Here is a 20,216-nt window from a genome sequence, read left to right on the forward strand (position 1 = left end):
AAAGTGGGAGAAAGATGCTGCAGACAACTGTATATTCAATACAGTATCACTTCTGTAAACAAACTGCCTAAACTTTTACATAAGTATTGATATCTGCACATGACTCTATATCAATGGAGTAGGATACAGAAATATACCTAGTAGGCTAAACCTCATTTGTTCCATAAAAGAGAATGGGAAGATTTGGGAGAATGGCATTGAAACATGTAAAATATCATGTATGAAACGAGTTGCCAGTCCAGGTTCGATGCACGATACTGGATGCTTGGGGCTAGTGCACTGGGACGACCCAGAGGGATGGTATGGGGAGGGAGGAGGGTTCAGGATGGGGAACACATGTATACCTGTGGCGGATTCATTTTGATATTTGGCAAAACTAATACAATTATGTAAAGTTTAAAAATAAAATTAAATTTAAAAAAAAGATAACTTCTTTTAAAAAACTAGTAAAGATGGGTATTTTAATAAATATTTCAAGATAAAATATGGAGGAATTTAGCCTACCCATGGCATAAAATTTATTGGTAATTGGAATGCAGGACTTTTCTGTAAAGAGTAATCTGTTATTTTGTCAAAATTGATTTTTAAGAAGTTAATCTTTTTAAAAAATACTGAACTATTATTGCATTGTATCTACTTTATTTGCAACAACTGGTTTCATTGACAATTGAGGAAAAGATATCCAGAAATGAAGAGTCCATGTAGGTCTACAGTCTACTCTGGTTTAAATATTTTGATTATCTGTTTCAGATCATAGAGTTAAATTTTGGGTTTAGAAAGTGTGGCCACAAAAATAATGAGTATATTATGGAGCCAACAATCTAGAGGAATGGCCAAGATGGAAAATGTGGGAATTTACCCTTCTTCCATAAAAACACAATAAAATTTCCTTCTTTTTAATGTTAAAAAAAAAAAAAAGAAAGAATGGGAAGGCAAGGGAAAAAAACTGCTAGAAAAATTTAAAAATGTGTATACCATAACATTAAGCGAACATATAAAATAAAATTCAGTCATTGATTATAATTGGAAGTGTATAAAACCTGACTAGAAGATGACCAAGAAATAAAGTAATAATTTAATTAAAGGATATGTTTTTAGAAAACCTGTAACCTAAATTCCTATAATACTTTAATATGGTATTGCAATAAGGCACAGAAAAATTTATGTTGCAATCATTAAGGGGAAAAAACAGCATACCAATATACATCACAGTAAGAAATGATACAAAATATCTAAACAAAAAATCTATATATAGAAAAACTTCAAGAAGTATACCAAAATTCTAAAGCAGTTATCTCTGGATGAAAATTAACATTGATATTTTTTCTTACTCATGTTTTCTAGGTGTGTCATATAATATTTTTATTTAAAAAGGACTTTAATGTGTATAGTATTAGATCAGCTGATACTGGATTCAACAGGTCAGATCAAGAAAACAATGGCTTTTGAGGCTTAAAAGTCAATAGCAATAACTTCTCAATCCCCTTGAAACTGGAGAGACTATAACACATTTATTTTTACATTCTAATTTGTAAGTATGGGAAACTGATTTTTTCCTTATCAAATGGAATCACTTTATTTTATAAAAGATGTAGCGGGTTTTGTTAATAATAATCAAAATTTTTGTGATGAGCATCCCAAGGTTGCAAGGAAAGCAACCAAGTAGAAGCCAGAGCAAGAAAAGAATCAAATCCAAAGAGAACAGAAGTTTGTTCAATAGCCCACCACCATCACTAGCATCCTCATCATCACCACCATCAAATGTTTACTTAGGGCTGAGTATATATGTCAGGTATTTTCATGCATATCACTTAATCCTCATCCTTACTTAAGTAAGTACAGTTGCAATCCTCATTTTAAAGGTAAGGAAACTGAGATTCAGAGTGGTTATACTCCAGGTAAAAGTTAAGAAGCCAGGATATGAACCAAAGTCTAACTTCAGAACCTATACTCTCAACCACCATGCAATATAGCCAGGCTAGTTATAAAATGTATTACTCAAATAAGACTCTCTACTGAGAGCAAAAGAGGCCACTATAAGTAATATGTCCAGACCATACGCGTAAAACAGGACTGTCCCAGGAAAACAGGAGGCATAAAATGGGACTGTCCCAGGCAAAGGACGTAACACATTTATCAACAGTTCACAATTATGAAACTTTGATTTGATATTTGGTGCGGGGGCAGGGGTGGGGAGAGAAAGAAGGAAAGGAAGACAGCATTATCTGAGCATAGCTTTCCTTACCACAGACTGCTGAGAAGGAATATAAACACAAGAGCACTCATATAATCATCCAGGAGACCTGATGACTTAAGAGTTCTACTAAAAATCAAACTGAACAAGCACTAGCACTCCACTTGTTAAACCAGTCTCAGAGACTTACGTATCAATCAACTGTCTCATCTAAAACACAAACTCAAAATTTACAGATTATAAAATCTGTAAATGAATACTAACAGTACCTAAGAATATATATGTAAGAAAAGTATTACTGGAAGAATAATAGCATAAAAACAATTAAAGACAAAGTTCCAACTTTATCAAAAAGTAGTGACCACACTGCTTTTGTGGGTTTCAATAGCAACAGAAGAGTTTGTGTCAAAAATAGCAGCTAAACCACATCAACAGGCCTGAGGTTAATGAGTAAGGCTTTAATACTAGAGCTAGGTTCAAAAATTTTGATCAACTTCAAAACAGCTAACAAAAACTTGGTAAACAGGATGAGATAGATAAATCAAATAAAATAATTTAACTAAATCTAATCCCCACAGCCTGAAATTTAAATATAGGTAAAGCCAACTAATAACAAGCCTAATTACCAACAGACTGCTTTTAGTTATCTAAAAAGCATCAAGTAGAAGCCAAGGTTGGGGAGGGGGGGCGGCGGGGGTGATGCGGGCTGCCAACAACTATATATGTGTGGCAGCTGGAACACTAAAAATTTATTTGACGTTCCTGTTCTTCCTGAGGACAAAACAAGACTAATAATCCTCGCTAGCAATGTGCCAAACAAAAATTCTAGAATGCTGTGCATGTGACTCAAATCTGTATTGAAGACTCTCAGATAGGCAGAAAGCATGAGGCCCAAGTGATTCTGAGAGTGAAGGTCCATGGAACAAATTTTGAACATTACCGCCCTAGAGTAGCGGTTCTCATACTCCAGCACCCTCAGAATCACCTGGAAAGTTTGTTAAAGCACAGATACAATAATCTAATTTCCATAAATATTTAATAAAGGAGTTTTTTAAACTTGAAAGGGTTAGAGTATATGTTTTAAAGGTCCATGATACATTTTAAAATATATGCAAAAGAATATTCTGCAATCACAAAGTTTTGTTGAATAACCAGTGCATAATCAATATTCTTTTATTCTTTTGTTGGTACAGAAATATACTGTACCAAGAGAATATCTTTTGACAGAGGAAGGTAAAATTTTACTAAGATACACACTAGGCAAATAATTAAATGTCATCATAAGGATTTGCTATACTTAGGTTGAAACATAGGCAAGTGGGGGTTTTGTAGGTGATTTTGTATGAGTCAACCTAACATCTCCAAAAAAAAGAGAAAAAAACAGGTGGTAAATCCATCACTGATACTTAACCTTGAGTAAATCACACTATCAATATAAAAGGAATTATTACTTTATTACTATGCATGAGAACTTAAATTTTACCACATTCTCTACAAAACATTTAATATGCAATTTTCCCATACATGTATATAATGTAAATAACACTATATATTTACATTAGTCTCATTAAAATATCATTTAAAGGGAATGACTTTATGTAAACAAAGCCAAACAGGAAATATTCACTGTATCAATTCCTCAACATTGCTTATTAGATACTATAAAGAACAATTTCCAAGTTCTAAGCAGATGTTTTATGACCTGAGTTTTTATTAAAAAGAATTTACTATGTGTACTACACATTTTATACTTACTCCCTTTTATATTATAAAAATGGAATGCCTAAAAAGTCTGTAATGATGGTTCAATGAGTAAAAGGTTTTATCTCCTGTATCAATTATCATGCAATTCTAATAAATATTAAAATATACAATATCACTAAATATTTCTAATTAAGATTTTACCTAGCAGAGAAATAAAATCATAGACCTTTGGAACAATATGTCTTAATTCTGCAAAGAAAAGAATCTATTGGACAACAATAACTTTAGTAATACTTATATTTACCTCTGCTTGTTGGATATACACTAAAATATTTATAATCACTGTTAAATGTATTTTTCAGGTTGAGAAATGGTCAAGAACAATAGGGAAAAAATAAATAATATATCTATCTTTGCAATTAAAACCTGCAGACCCTCTAACTTACCCTTCTTGTACATAACCAGAATAAGCTTTTTTCCATAAAGATACATAAAAGCGTACTTATGCACTAAACTGGAAGAAGAGTGGTAAGACCATGTCCAAATGATAATGACTGTAAATGAGTAAGAAAGCAGAACTTAAAATACTAATTTGGCATTCATAGTTAAGCAGGTATGTCTAAATATGGGTGAAGCAGAGTTCCTAGAATTTGTTTTTTTCTTTTAAAGGTTGCCATTGATAATAGTTTTTGATGCTTGTCATATGGCACATTTCTTAACATGGCTGACTGATGCCATAGACACACTACTGAAATAAATGGATGTATTAGCACAACTGTAAATACCCGAAATATCTTCACATTACTTTCATAAATTACTAGAATGTTACTAATTTTAATTTCGTACCAAATCAGCCTATTTTATAAACTTCTAAGTGGTCTCAGTGTAAGAAAATGGATGTTCATACATATTTTCTCTGCAGCTACATCTTACCTCTTCCTTCATCTAATCTGTGCCTCCTGATTACACGTTGCCGTTTTTCTTCTTGGCGTAACTGAAGGTGTTCTTCAATGTTAACCCCAGGCACTGGGACAGCTGATGATGACAATCAATCAATTAGTTTTATAATAGATACGACAAAACTAAATAAAATTCAAGATAATAAGCTAACAAAAACATTGTCTAAAACACAAATGATTTTTACTGCAAGAATTTTAGCAAAAAAGCAACTCATCCCTTAATCAATGACAAATTGTCAGTTACCAAACAAGCAGCATCACATAATTGACTATTACCTTAGTTTTTTAACATGTCTACAAGGAATCGTTTAAACTATCAGAATTACTACCTAACAGAAGATCTAACGGTATCATCTCTTTCACTGCGTCAAGAATTCCTCTTTGTCTTGCCTCTTGACCATCCAATTCTCTCGCGCAAGCCTTGCAACATCCACATACAGCACAGCCAGATTCTCCAGAACCACAACCACAGATCCTAAAAACAAATAAATTAATTATTAGCTGGAGTCCTTCTCTTTCCTTAAAACTCCATAACATCTTTTCTGCATTTTTAAGATTAGCTTAAATGAGTCTGCAATGCAATCAAGCCCTTCAGAAGACCAGAATTTGTCAATTTTAAAGAAAAGGTATGAATAGATGAATAATTAAAAGGTATGATTCAATACTAAAAACACCCAATAGGCATAATGAATATATTTCTACAGAAAATACAAATGGATTCTGCTGATTTCAAAGCTTCTATTTACAGTCTTTTAGAAGTTTTCATAGTTAGTGAGGCACCAGCAGCTTTAGTACTAAACAGACAGCAAATAAACAACATTGCTATTTCCCAGACAAGTTACAGGAGGTGTGGGCAGCCTTCAGGGAGTGAGCTCAGCCTGCCAGCTTCATGCATTCTGTCTCCTTCCCTTTCCTTTCCTTTACATGTCATCATCTCCCATTCTCTCCTTTCACAAATATTACAAATATTTTGTAATATTTGAAGTCATTTGTAATAGCAGTTTTCTGCATGTTTATTCCTAGGCTGACTTTATTCATGTATTTATTTCAGTTTCACTAATAAAGAAATTACTGTATGTGGTTAGATACTGTCCATTTGAATCTATAAAAAATTACTGGAAATTGACAGTATATCTCTGGGAAAAAGTATATAAAGAATAAGAATTAACTTCAAGAAGGACCAAGGAATTCAGAAATTAATTTATGATATTTATCAACAGCTTAAGTTCAGAGATTGGGAACACTTAGTTTTAAATGGAAATATAGCTTGGGAGAAATCCAGAAAGCTAAATTTCAATCCCAATTTAAAAAAAAAAAAAAAAAAACACAGAATCTTTCTTTTATCCAAATTATATTTTAAAATAAACAAGTTAGGGGTTTAAATAGAGCAAACAGACCCAAACATATAATTTTCTAGAAGAAATATTATCCTTTAACAAAGAAAGCCAAAATATTTTTTGACACAGGCTAAAAATGCAAAGAAAATTTATTCTTAAAAAATCGGAATATTCCAATAGCCTAAAAGAAACAGCCTATTATACACACATGATCTAATTAACTATGTTAGGCCAAGTTATAAACCCAGAAATATACTCATAGGAGATCCAGACATTACTTGGGAAGAAGCACCTAAGTACTAACAAGGTGTCAAATAAAAGCCAGAGATCAAGAAGCGGCTAGTCTCACTGAGTTTTTCTTCAAAGGATTCCCCCTACTTCCCAAAGTTAGCTAATTATCATAAATAATCTGATCTTAGAAAGATAAGATCTATCATAATACAAAGATGTATGATAATTAATTTCATCTCCCAAAGGATATCCCATTGTATTAGCTATAAACAACAACTAAAATTCTATCCAACATTTTAGGGGGAAAACTGCATTCTGATTCTGACAAATCCACATAATAACTTTAAAATGATAATACAACAGAATTCTGGAGGCGGGGAGGGAGGAGACCCAACAAGAATAAAAAGGATAAATATAACAAGCATAATGCAACTCTAGAAGTAACAGTTCCTAGAACTTCTAAAGTTGGAACACTACATGCCACTAATTGAGTATTCAGTATGATCTCTGATAATTCCACACAGAACAAACTCATATTCAACACAAATTAATAGATATTTGGCCATAAAGAAGTCTTAGAAAAAGACTACAAATGAAGGCAGAGATCCATGCATTAAAGAAATTCATGACCTGTTTTAAAATAATAGTTTAAGTCAGAAAAAGATAAATATATGATATCAATTTTATGTGGAATCTAAAAAAAAGGCTACAAATGCACTTATCTACAAAATAGAAACAGAATTATAGATACAGAAAATAAACTTATTAGGGGGTAAGGAGAAGAGGTATAAATTAGAAGATTGACACATACATACTACTACATATAAAACAGATAACTAACTAATAAGGACTACTGTATAGGGAACTCTACTCAATACTCTGAAAGCCTATATGAAAAGAGAAACTAAAAAGGAGTGGATATGTATATAACAGATTCACTTTGCTGTACACCTGAAACTCACAAACATTATAAATCAACTCTACTCCAATTAAAAATAAAATCTGAATAAGTAGAAAAACACATCATGTTACTGAATGGAATTATTTAATACCACAGAAATCAATTCTAAAACTAATGAATTCAGTTCAGTTCAGTTGTTCAGTCATGTCCGACTCTTTGCAACCCCATGGACCGCAACATGCCAGGCCTCCCTATCCATCACCAACTCCCAGAGTTTAGCCAAACTCATGTCCATTGAGTCGGTGATAACTTCAATTAAAGTTATATTTTAATTAATTACCTAAGAATAGTCCCCCAAATGATAAAAAAGACACTGAGAGGAGCTAACCTTACTATACAAAATATAAACCACATAATATTAGCATAAGACTGGATCGTTAAACAACGCAAGTCCAAGGAAATAGGTTGTTATATATAAGGGAATATAATAAATGATAAATCTGGTAGCCAATTCAAATGTAATGACTGTACAATGGACTACAAAATAGGTAAGAAAATAAAGTTGGATATCTACCCCACATCAAAACCATTTCTACTGACATTAAAATCTAAGGAAATAAAACAGGTTTTAGAAGAATATTTAAGGTATCATATAATCAACTAGAAATCGAGACACCTTTCTGGTCTAGATAGAAAATTCAAAAATTTCAAAGACATACATATTTGCTTATAAAAAATGTTAAGTGCTTCTGAATAATAGAATATAGGCTAATTTAGCTAAATGATCATTAGTAAATCGGGAAACACTTGGACAGAAAACAGAAAATGGTTAATACTAAGAATATTCATAGAACACCTTCCAATTGTTAACACAGACAAAGATTTTAAAGAAAAAACTCACAGAAGAGTATATTTAAAAAGCCAGGAGAAATGTGAGTCATGGAAATATAAATGAAAATAATGATGTGATATCACTTTACATTCACTGAGCTGACAACATTAAAGAACTGTATGAGCCACTATGGCAGTATTTCAAAAGTGTGCCTTCTGCTATTAGCGAAAACAGAAACCATTCATCTTTTTAAAGAAATAACCAGCAAGGTAACCAGAATTGAAAGAGACACATGAACACCAATGTTCACTGCAGCACTGTTTACAACAGCTAGGACATGGAAGCCACCTAGATGTCCATGGGCATATGAATGGATAAGGAAGTTGTGGCACACATACACAATGGAATATTACTCAGCTATAAAAAAGGATACATTTGAATCAGTTCTAATGAGGTGGGTGAAACTGTAGCCTATTATACCGAGTGAAGTAAGTCAGAAAGAGAAACACCAATACAGTATATTAACACATATATATGGAATTTAGAAAGACAGTAACAACAACCTTATATGTAAGATAGCAAAAGAGATACAGATGTAAAGATAAAAATAAAAATAAAATCTGAATAAGTAGAAAAACACATCATGTTACTGAATGGAATTAATTAATACCATAGAAATCCATTCTAAAACTAATCAATTCAGTTCCGTTCAGTCACTCAGTCGTGTCTGACTCTTTGCAACCCCATGGACCGCAGCACGCCAGGCCTCCCTGTCCATCACCAACTCCAGCCTTTTGGACTATGTGGGAGAAGGCAAGGGTTGGTACCATATAAGAGAATAGCACTGAAACACGTATATTATCCTATGTAAAACAGATGACCAGTGCAAGTTCAATGCATGAAGCAGGCATTCAAAGCTGTTGCTCTGGTACAACCCAGAGGGATGGGGTGGGGAATAAAGTGGGACAGGGCTTCAGGATGTTGGGTCACATGTACATCCACGGCTGATTCATGTCAATGTATAGCAAAAACCACCACAATATTGTAATTAGCTTCCAATTAAAATAAATAAATTAATTAAAACAAAACAAAAACAACCATCAAAAACAAAACAAAAAAACAAATTTTTTAAACAAGCAATAATAGTCCTGGGGATACACTCCATAGAAACAGATTCATCAATATATAAAAACCTATGTACATTTTTTTGTGAAATAAAAATTTAAGTAATAAAATGAACTGAGGACTGGGGGGCGAATAATAAAGGTTTAAACAAATTAAATGAAAGAGAAGCACCTTAAATAAAATAAGCATGACTTAGAAATTATTACGATAAAAAATAAATATAAGAACTATAGGTGTATGCCAATATGCTTTGTAAGAAACAACACAACAGAATACACTCTAGCATAACTGTGAAAAAGGGTTTGGCATATTTTCCACTACTATTTCCTCTCTCGAGTACTGCACATCCTCTTACCCTCCAGGGACTCTGTCTGGACGCCCGCTGCTGACGCAGCTGGCCCCGTAACCCGTGCAGTCTCCGCATACAGTGCACACCATGCACTGCTCCAGCTTCCACTTGTGCATGCCTGGAGGACACATCATGGACTTCTCATCCTTCTCATCCAGCTCCTCTTCCAGGTCCTCGTCCATTGCGGTCGCCATATTTTCAACTCCAAACCCTATTTAAAAGATCAGTCTATCATTTTCATCTAGATTATTCCCATGTCTAAAAAACTGGTAATTTTACTTCCCCATTAAAAAAAATACGTAACACAAACTAATCCAAGTGAATATACAAAGGTATGATAAAATATAACAGCAACAAAAATAACATTTAATTTAGGAACCACCAATAAATGCTCTCTTCATTTCCTTTCTGCAAAAAGAGGCAGTGGTGGCAGGAGTATTTCTTAGCTGTAATTATCTGTTATTCGTTAATTCTAATTTTTTTCTGATTTTAGTCCCTCCTGTCCATCCTCACCACCAATACTTTCATTCAACAGACCAAAGAAAGTGTTCTAACCACATTCTAAGCCAAGACCTCCCTCACTCATTGCTAGACTCAATCAATATCCTCTCATTGCTAGAAATCAGCTTCTCAGACTATATATTTGACCCTGCTGCTGCTGCTGCGTCGCTTTAGTCGTGTCCGACTCTCTGCGACCCCATAGACGGGAGCCCACCAGGCTTCCCGTCCCTGGGATTCTCCAGGCAAAAACACTGGAGTGGGTTGCCATTTCCTTCTCCAATGCAGGAAAGTGAAAAGTGAAAGTGAAGTCGCTCAGTTGTGTCCGACTCTAGCGACCCCATGGACTGCAGCCTACCAGGCTCCTCCGTCCATGGGATTCTCTAGGCAAAAGTACTGGAGTGGGGTGCCATTGTCTTCTCTGATATTTGACCCTATGACTTACAAACTACAAACCTCTAATGCCTTTCCAAGGTCTTCAAAGAAACAAAACTGCTTAGCAAGATACAGTCAGTCACAAAAGGGCTCCCTACTTCCTCCAAGCTCATTCCCTCTATGCAAATTACATTCCACCTGAATTCAAATTCCCTCTGCTTTCTGAACATCCTCTGCCCTTTTGCAGGTTCAGGGCCTTTGCTCATCTTTGCTCTACCTGTATCTCTATATCTCATTTATCAGATGCCTCTTCCTATCTCATCTGGAGAGAAACTCCTTCAAAAACTCAGCTCAAAGGTCATTTCCTGTGAAAACACTTAGAACTTTTTCCGGGTAAGTCATTACCTCTTCAAAGCCTGTAAATATCTCACTTAAAGCTTATTTGTGTTAGAATTCATTCAAATATTTTTTTAAACACCAACTATGCCCCAGACATTCCTTCTATGGCAGAATCAACTAACTTTTTGAAAAGGGCTAGGTTGTAAATAATTTAGGCTTTGGGGGCTACATAAGTCTATGTCACTCTTCTAAAAAAATCAGTTAAGTCTCAGTCTTTTCCAACTCTGCAACCCCATGGACTGTAGCACACCAGTCTTCCATGTCCATCACCAACTTCTGGAGCTTACTCAAACTCATGTCCATCAAGTTGGTGATGCCATCCAACCATCTCATCCACTGTTGTCCCCTTCTCTTCTTGCCTTCAATCTTTCCCAGCATCATGGTCTTTTCAGATGACTCAGTTCTTCTCATCAGGTGGCCAAGGTACTTGAGCTTCAGCATCAGTCCTTCCAATGAGTATTCAGGACTGATTTTCATTACTGACTTTGATCTCCTTGCTGTCCAAGGGACTCAAAAGTCTTTTCCAACACCAATTTCAAAAGCATCAATTCTTCAGCACTGAGCTTTCTTTATAATCCAACTCTCACATCCATACATGCCTGCTGGAAAAACCATAGCTTTGACTAGATGGACCTTTGTCAGCAAAGTAATGTCTCTGCTTTTTAATATGCTGTCTAGGTTCGTCATAGCTTTTCTTCCAAGGAGCAAACATCTTTTAATTTCATGAATGCAGTCATCATCTGCAGTGATTTTGAAGCCCAAAAAAATAAAGTCTGTCACTATTTCCATCGTTCCCCCCATCTATTTGCCATGAAGTGATGGCACCGGATGTCATGATTTTAGTTTTTTGAACATTGAGCTTTAAGGCAACTTTTTCACTCTCCTCTTTTCACCTTCATCAAGACGCTCTTTAATTCCTCTTCATTTTCTGCCATAAGGGTGGTGTCATTTGCATATTTGAGGTTACTGATATTTCTCCCAGCAATCTTGATCCCAGCTTGTGAGTCATCCTTCCCAGCATACTCTGCATATAAGTTAAATAGGCAGGGTGACATACCCCTTTCCCAATTTGGAAACAGTCTGCTGTTTCATGTCCAGTGCTAACTGTTGCTTCTTGACCTGCATACAGATTTCTCAAGAGGCAGGTAAGGTGGTCTCGTATTCACATCTCTTTCAGAATTTTCCACAGTTTGTTGTGATCCACACAGTCAAAGACTTTGGCATAGTCAATAAAGCAGAAGTAGATGTTTTTCTGGAATTTTCTTGCTTTTTCTATGATCCAACGGAAGTTGGCAATTTGACCTCTGGTTCCTCTGCCTTTTCTAAATTCAGCTTGAACCTCTGGAAGTTTTTGGTTCATGTACAGTTGAAGGCTGGCTTGGAAAATTTTGAGAATTACTTTACTAGCGTGTGAGATGAGTGCAATTGTGTGGCAGTTTTAACATTCTTTGGCACTGCCTTTCCTTGGGATTGAAATGAAAACTGACCTTTTCCAGTCCTGTGGCCACTGCTGAGTTTTCCAAATTTGCTGGCATATTGAGTGCAGCACTTTCACAGCATCATCTTTTAGGATTTGAAGTAGCTCACCTGGAATTCCATCTCCTCCACTAGCTTTGTTCATAGTGATGCTTTCTAAGGCCCACTTGACTTCGCATTCCAGAATGTCTCACTTTAGGAGGGTGATCACACCATCATGGTTGTCTGGGTCATAAAGATCTTTTTTGTATAGTTCCTCTGTGTATTCTTGCCATCTCTTCTTAACACTTTCTGCGTCTGTTAGGTCCATACCATTTCTGTCCTTTATTGAGCCCATCTTTGCATGAAGATTCCCTTGGTATCTCTAATTTTCTTGAAGAGATCTCTAGTCTTTCCATTCTATTGTTTTCCTCTATTTCTTCACACTGATCACTGAGGAAAGCTTTCTTATCTCTCCTTGCTATTCTTTGGAACTCTGCATTCAGATTGGTATATCTTTCCTTTTCTCCTTTGCCTTTTCCTTCTCTTCTTTTCTCCGCTATTTGTAAGCCCTCCTCAGACAACCATTTTGCCTTTTTGCATTTTTCTCAGGGATGGGTTTGATCACCATCTCCTATACAATATCAAGAACCTCTGTCCATAGTTCATCAGACACTCTATCAGATTTAATCCCTTGAATCTATTTGTCATTTTCACTGTATAATCATAAGGGATTTGATTTTGGTCATACCTGAATGGTCCAGTGGTTTTCCCCACTTTCTTCAGTTTAAGTTTGAATTTTGCAAAGAGTTCATGATCTGAATCACAGACAGCTCCCGATTTTGTTTTGCTGACTCTATAGAGCTTCTCCATCTTGATTGCAAAGAATATAATCAATCTGATTTCAGTACTGACCATCTGGTGATGTCCATGTGTAGAGTCTTCTCTTGTGTTGTTGGAAGAGGGTGTTTGCTATGACCAGTGCTTTCTCTTGGCAAAACTGTTAGCCTTTTCCCTGCTTCATTTTGTACTCCAAGGTCAAACTTGCCTGTTACTCCAGGTATCTCTTGACTACTTACTTTCGCATTCCTGTCCACTATGATGAAAAGGACATCTTTTTTTGCTGTTATTTCTACAAGGTCTTGTAGGTCTTCATAGAACCGTTCAACTTCAGCTTCTTCGGGATTACTCTTTGGGGCATAGACTTGGATTACTGTGATACTGAATAGTTTGCCTTGGAAATGAACAGAGATCATTCTGTTGTTTTTGAGACTACACCCAAGAACTGCATTTTGGACTCTTCTGTTGACTACGAGGGCTAATTCTAAGGGATTCTTGCCCACAGTAGTAGATATAATGGTCATTGGAATTAAATTCGCCCATTCTAGTCCATTTTAGTTCACTGATTTCTAAAATGTCAATGTTCACTCTTAACATCTCCTGTCTGACCACTTCCACTGTACTCTGATTCATGGACCTAACATTCCAGGTTCCCCTGCAATACTGTTCTTTACAGCATCAGACTTTAACTTCTATCACCAGTCATATCCACAACTCGGCATTGTTTTTGCTTTCGTTCCATCTCTTCATTCTTTCTGGAGTTATGCCTCCACTCTTCTCCAGTAGCATATTAGGCACCTATGACCTGGGGAGTTCATCTTTCGGTGTCATATCTTTTTTGCCTTTTCATCCTGTTCATGGGCTTCTCAAGGCAAGAATAATGAAGTGGTTTGCCATTCCCTTCTCCAGTGGACCTCATTTTGTCATAACTCTCCACCATGACCTGTCTTGGGTGGCTCTACACAGCATGGCTCATAGTTTTAAAAAATAACCTTTTATAAATATAATATACATCCTTAGTTTGAAGGGCCATACAGAAACAGGCCACTGAGAAGTTAAGGCATCAGATTACAGTTTTCAAATCTCTGCTCTAGACATGGAGGACTATGATAATAAGCGACAATTATAAAGCTTGAAAGTTAGTAAGAAAAATAGACATTAATCAAATAACCATACTGAAAAGTATAAATATACAACTATGACAGAATTGTGGAGAACATAAAGTGCTACAAGACCATAAAATGAAAGAGCAAATCTGTGGGAATCAAATAATTATTTTTTATGTTTGTCTTTCCGAGCAGACCTAGATCCTCAAACACAAGGTTATATCTCATTCACTTCATCTCTTATTCTTAGTCCACCTTATTCTCTGATCACTTACACTTAGATGTGGTACAGGTCTGTCTAATCAAAAAATGAACTCACAGGATATGTAACTTTTTTAAAATTTTTGCCACTTCTAAGCTATGGACAGGTTGAGAAATTAGATGACCAAGACTGAATAACAACGTCAAGAGTTAGAATAAAGTAATCCTTAAGAAGTCATGTGCCATACTTTTAATAACTAAAATACATTGAGCATTTACTTGTACCCGGCTCTACATGTATATTCCTCATTTAATCATCCCAGCAGTACTATAACCATCATGCTCAAATCAATCTCTAAATTCAAAGCAATCTCAATCACGGTGACAAGTAAAAAAACTGATTCTAATTCATATGGTAGACAAATGTCCCTATCTGACTATATAAAGCAAAAATGTATAAAGAAAAATAATGAAGAACTTGTCATCAATATTTAAAAATTAAATACAACAAATGAAACCATAAAAAAATGTAGATGATAAGCCACAGGTTGGTTAAAGATATTTCCAACGTATACAATAAATATACAAAATATTCCTACAAATCAATAAAGAAGAAGACAGGCAAATAAGAAAAGTTTGAAGAGAATCTAACTTGATATTAATATCAAGGGAATGTAAATTACAAGAGAAAATCAGCAATTATACTCCTAAATATGAAAAAAGGGGGGACTCATATTTTCACCAACATTTACTAGAATGTTCACAGCAACACTAAGATAACTCAAACTATAAACTATCTCAGTGTCCACAATACTAGAAAAGATTTTAAAACTGTAGGATAGTCACACAATGTTATACAACAGAGAGCATGAACAATCTATAACTAGTGGGTAACAACATGGAAGAATCTCATAAAGTTGAATGAAAAGAAATACACACAAAGAGCTCATACTACACGATTCCATTTATATAGTGTATACAAAATACATACAAAAGTAAATGACAGTGTTAGGTAGAGAAGTAGATAGTAACTGGAGAGGCACATGAAGGGGGGCTTCCTGGGGTGCTGGTAATATTTCCTAATCTTGGTGCTGATTACATGAATGTGTTCATTCTGTGACAATTCAAGATGTGTACTTATTCCATGTAAATTTTTCTGCACGTATGTTATACTTCAATATTAAAAAAAATTACAATGAAAAACCTTGTCATAGCCATCAAAAGAACAAAACCAGCCTGCTGACACTATTAGAGTGATATGGAAAATGAGACTTTATTTGTAAGAATATACAGTGGTGCAACCTCTCTCAAGAAAAATCTAGCACTGAACCTGCAATGTACAACACAGAAGTTTCACAGAGTCGAGCCTCCCACATGTTTGCCATGAAACATGAATAAAGGAGGCTTTAAAATTATTTACAATAGTGAAAAATTAGAAATAACTATCAGCAGGAGAATGGATAATGCAATTGTTAGTGGTATGGCTTATTACACAGCCATTAACATGAGTCATCTAGATCTGTATGTACCAGTGTGGCCATATTTCAAGCACAATGATGAGATTAAAAAAAAAAAACACAAACAGATTCGCATTATAAAATATCTTTTTATGCATAATATATGAGCATGTAATATATAAAATATATAAAAACAAGTAAAAATATAGGAACATGACTGAAAGGATATCAATCAAGGTTATGATGATAATTAATACTGGGTAAAGATGGAGTATAAAGTCTTAGAAGGGGAATGTGGGACACCTGAATCTGATCTATAATCTCATCCATAAATATATTTTTTACTGAAAAATGATAAAATGCAATAGATATACAGTTTTTATACTGCAATATTATTTTCTATACTTTTCCTGTCTTTTTTTTTTTAATTTTTTTAATCCTTTATTTCTTTCCAACTGTATTCATTATTGATCTTACTCTACCAGTTTGCTTTCTTATGTATGACTTACTAACAGAGTGGATTTAATTTATATTAAGTAAAAAACAAGAACAACATAACAATTTCATTTTGGTTATTACAAAATTTACTCTAAGAATTCAGAACATAGGTATAAACATATTCCAAAATTTCATGAAAGAGTTTCGGAATAATAAAGAACAGTTTTGTTCAGCTCAGAACTCTTTATAAAATATAACTTGAATTGACATTTATACAACATATAGAAAACTAAGCTGCTTCTCTCCTTTATGCCTAATAGGTGTTATCCAAATTTATGGTTCACTAGTTCAGAAAGAAGGGGAAAAAAAATCCATTTAGGAATAATTAATTTCTGTGTTTTGTTCTTCCCTCTTCTTTAATATCAATATGCTCTAGCAGACTTGCTCTTTTAAAAATTAAAGTATTTTAAATACACATTTAAGATCTTCCCGACCCAAGGACTGAACATGGGTCTCCTGCATTGCAGGCAGATTCTTTACCATCTGAGTCACCAGGGAAGCCCATAAACAAGGTAAGGAAAAAAATACGAGGGCTCCTGAAATCCAGATGAGCCTGCCATCAAGAAGGTCCCAAATGAATTAAACCTGTTTTTGTTAATTTATACAAATATCAACCCTCAAACCCATTCGAGCTTTAAACACAGCTCAGTGCTTAATTCTATTAATATGTCTCTATTCCCTACTCTCCATCCACATAAAATTAGGAAGAGAAAACCAGAAATTGTAGTGAAGACTATAGGGCAACACCAATAGTAACCAGAAGTAAAAACTGAGAGTAAGAATGAGGTAGACACAACTATAACCAACACTCAAAAATCAAACAAGAAATTCACAATAAACACAGCAAAGGACTAACTCTTCAATAGCCTGAGTCTTGGGGCAAAAGATGTACTATATAAGGAGCACCTACAATTTCACTCTTGATAAAGGGTCAAGGATTCCTACAGATACTCTTAGTTGTAAAGAACTCTTAGTTGTCAAGAACTGATTAAATCACAGGTAGTACCTGCTGTTAAACAGGAAGATAATATTTGCAGATACACTGCTGCCAAAAATTATTATAATTGAAACATGGGGTATAAAAAGACCTAGTAATAAAGAGTTTCAAAAATGCACTTTTCTGGGATAATTCAGTTACTAAAAATGCTAAATCAAAGAAGTATTACATTTGTTATAAAAATAAGGAAACCATACAAGTAAAACAAGCTCATCTGCTCGGAATTCAGAAGTCTAAAATATACTGATTATTCCAGTGAGTGACAGACTGTCAAATAAATAAAGAAATTTGGTAGTTTTCATAATTTATAAATATAAAAGCAAAAGCCACTTTGGTTGCAAAGAGTAAGATTCTTTACCATAGTGTTCTGGAAAACTGTTGAAAACACAACACAAAATTTTATATCCACACACTAAACACCTACCTTTCCCACCTTGGTTCATGGCACCAGTGTCTCGTCCACACTGTCCTTTATTATTCACACCGAATGTCCAAACTTCTCCATTCTTCATTAAGACACACGTATGAGCTTTGCCCATAGCTACCTGAGTTACAAAATGGCCCTTCAAATCTGTTACCAAACCTACAGGAAAGAAACAAATTTGGTAAGAAACAACTAAAAAGCCTTTCTGAGCCTAGTAGATCATCAGTAATGTAAAATGACCACCGCAATGCAGAACTTTTCATTTCTGGGATAAAATAACTCCAAAATGGGAAATAGTGGCCAAAAGATAGGCAGGGTATCTGTAAATTAGTTTTATAGTTCTGTAATGAAGCTTCAAAATCTTAAAATGTTCTCATCCAGACTTGGGACAAACCTTCACTCTGGAATTAGCTCAGGCCTGCTTCTCCTGAATGCTAGCTCTCAGTGGCAGCACCTCCAACAATGCTTAGGAGGGTTATTAGATTTCAAACTTTCCTGACCTGAGCACAAAGGAGTTTCTGAACCATGTACTTTACTTGCTTTGACCCTTCTCAGCCAAACAGAGTAAAACACGCACCAGAGTATTCTGAAATGACATTGTTTCTATAGAAACCTGTGAGATTTTCCAAAGCACTTATTTTTTCAATCCTTTATAACCTACAATGCATTCTTCCACAACCCAACAGACAGCTAGCTCCTAAATTTCACTTATTCACATACTACAATCATTCTACTTGCCATATCCAAGTGCCACCCATATTATCTTGATATTTTCACATCAATTTTAAATTTGACCAAAGCATTTAACCTTATCCAGTAGCATTAACAGTAAAAATTCAAAGATTGTGGAGTATTTCTAATATATACTAAAATAAAAACACTGTAAAGCTGAAATATTTATTTTACTTAAAAATAAAACAATTCTCATATCACACTTTGGAAAAGCTATTCTATATTATGAAGCTCAGATATCACTTCCTAAGGGTGACCTTCTCTTTCACTATCTTAGGTCTTTCAATGAAGCATACCTCAAAAACTCCCATTTTTAGTTTTCAGCATACTTGAAAAAGACATGTACATATACAGAAATAGTACTTATTACTATTATTCATAGTACTAGCTGACATGTCTTGAGCCCTTACATGTGCCAGGCTCTGCTGTAGGCATTTCATAAGAATTATCTATTACTTTGTAAGAATCATATGGAACAGGTATTATCATTAGCTTCCTTTACAGGTAGAAGAAAAATGAAAAGGAAAGCTCTGAAAAGTTACATAATTTATGCTAGTTAGCCAAATAAAAAGTGGTCATGTCAGGATCTGAGTCTATATACATAACCATTAGATCTCTACTATTTAAGTTCTTTACCATCCTTCTGTCTCTCAGAGCCTAAAAAAGAAAGGGACATGTCTGTCTGGTCCACTAATGCCTTATATATTGTTAGTTTTCAATAAATATTTGCTGAATAAATGCAGAAGTTTCCATCAGCCTTAGCCATGAGAGTTTTAGCAAGCAGCCATGAAATTAAAAGACGCTTGCTCCTTGGAAGAAAAGTTATGACCAACCTAGACAGCATATTAAAAAGCAGAGACACTACTTTGCCAACAAAGGTCCATCTAGTCAAAGCTATGGTTTTTCCAGTAATCATGTATGGATGTGAGAGTTGGACTATAAAGAAAGCTGAGCGCTGAAGAATTGATGCTTTTGAACTTGGTGTTGGAGAAGACTCTTGAGAGTCCCTTGGACTGAAAGGAGATCAAACCAGTCCATCCTAAAAGGAAATCAGTCCTGAATATTCATTGGAAGGACTGATGCTGAAGCTGGAACTCCAATATTTTGGCCACCTAATGTGAAGAACTGACTCATCTGAAGAGACCCTGATGCTGGGAATGATTGAAGGCAGGAGAACAAGGGGATGACAAAGGATGAGATGGTTGGATGGCATCACCAACTCAACAGACGTGAGTTCGAGTAGGCTCTGAGAGTTGGTGATGGACAGGGAGGCCTGGCGTGCTGCAGTCCATAGGGTCACAAAGAGTTGGACACGACTGAGTGACTGAACTGAACTCAATTTTACTGAATATTATTTTTAAAATGTACATGAGCCCACCCCCAAATTTTGATTCACTCTGACAGCTGAGGCCAATTGAGACTAAATATTCCCACATTAAACTCACATAAATCACCTGAGCACAGTTTTCAACTTGATAATGGGCTGTTATAAATGTTCAATACATGTCATTTCCTCAGCATGAGACAATCAGAAACTTCATTAATCCTGATTTCCTTATTATAAAAAAGTGTATAGGCTTTACATATTCGATTCATGTAAAA

The 20,216-nt window shown here is 34.9% G+C and overlaps 1 protein-coding gene across 9 annotated transcripts in view; it reads right to left on the minus strand.

The window, feature by feature from the left end:
- The window catches only part of MYCBP2 (MYC binding protein 2), a 270,299-nt gene that overhangs the window by 170,928 nt on the left and 79,155 nt on the right, over nt 1–20,216 (minus strand). For all 9 annotated transcript variants that reach the window (XR_011466330.1, XM_070380616.1, XM_005891177.3 and 6 more), the window contains exons 14-17: nt 17,883–18,041; nt 9,639–9,843; nt 5,187–5,332; nt 4,832–4,933 (exon numbers count right to left, since the gene is read on the minus strand). Coding sequence is in view for 8 of the 9 variants with exons in the window: in XM_070380616.1 (XP_070236717.1) it covers nt 4,832–4,933; nt 5,187–5,332; nt 9,639–9,843; nt 17,883–18,041 (612 nt within the window). In the remaining variant the exon portion in view is untranslated. The remainder of the gene's footprint in view (nt 1–4,831; nt 4,934–5,186; nt 5,333–9,638; nt 9,844–17,882; nt 18,042–20,216) is intronic.

This window comes from Bos mutus, chromosome 12, assembly GCF_027580195.1.
Source record: "Bos mutus isolate GX-2022 chromosome 12, NWIPB_WYAK_1.1, whole genome shotgun sequence".
NCBI classification, from domain to species: Eukaryota; Metazoa; Chordata; class Mammalia; order Artiodactyla; family Bovidae; genus Bos; species Bos mutus.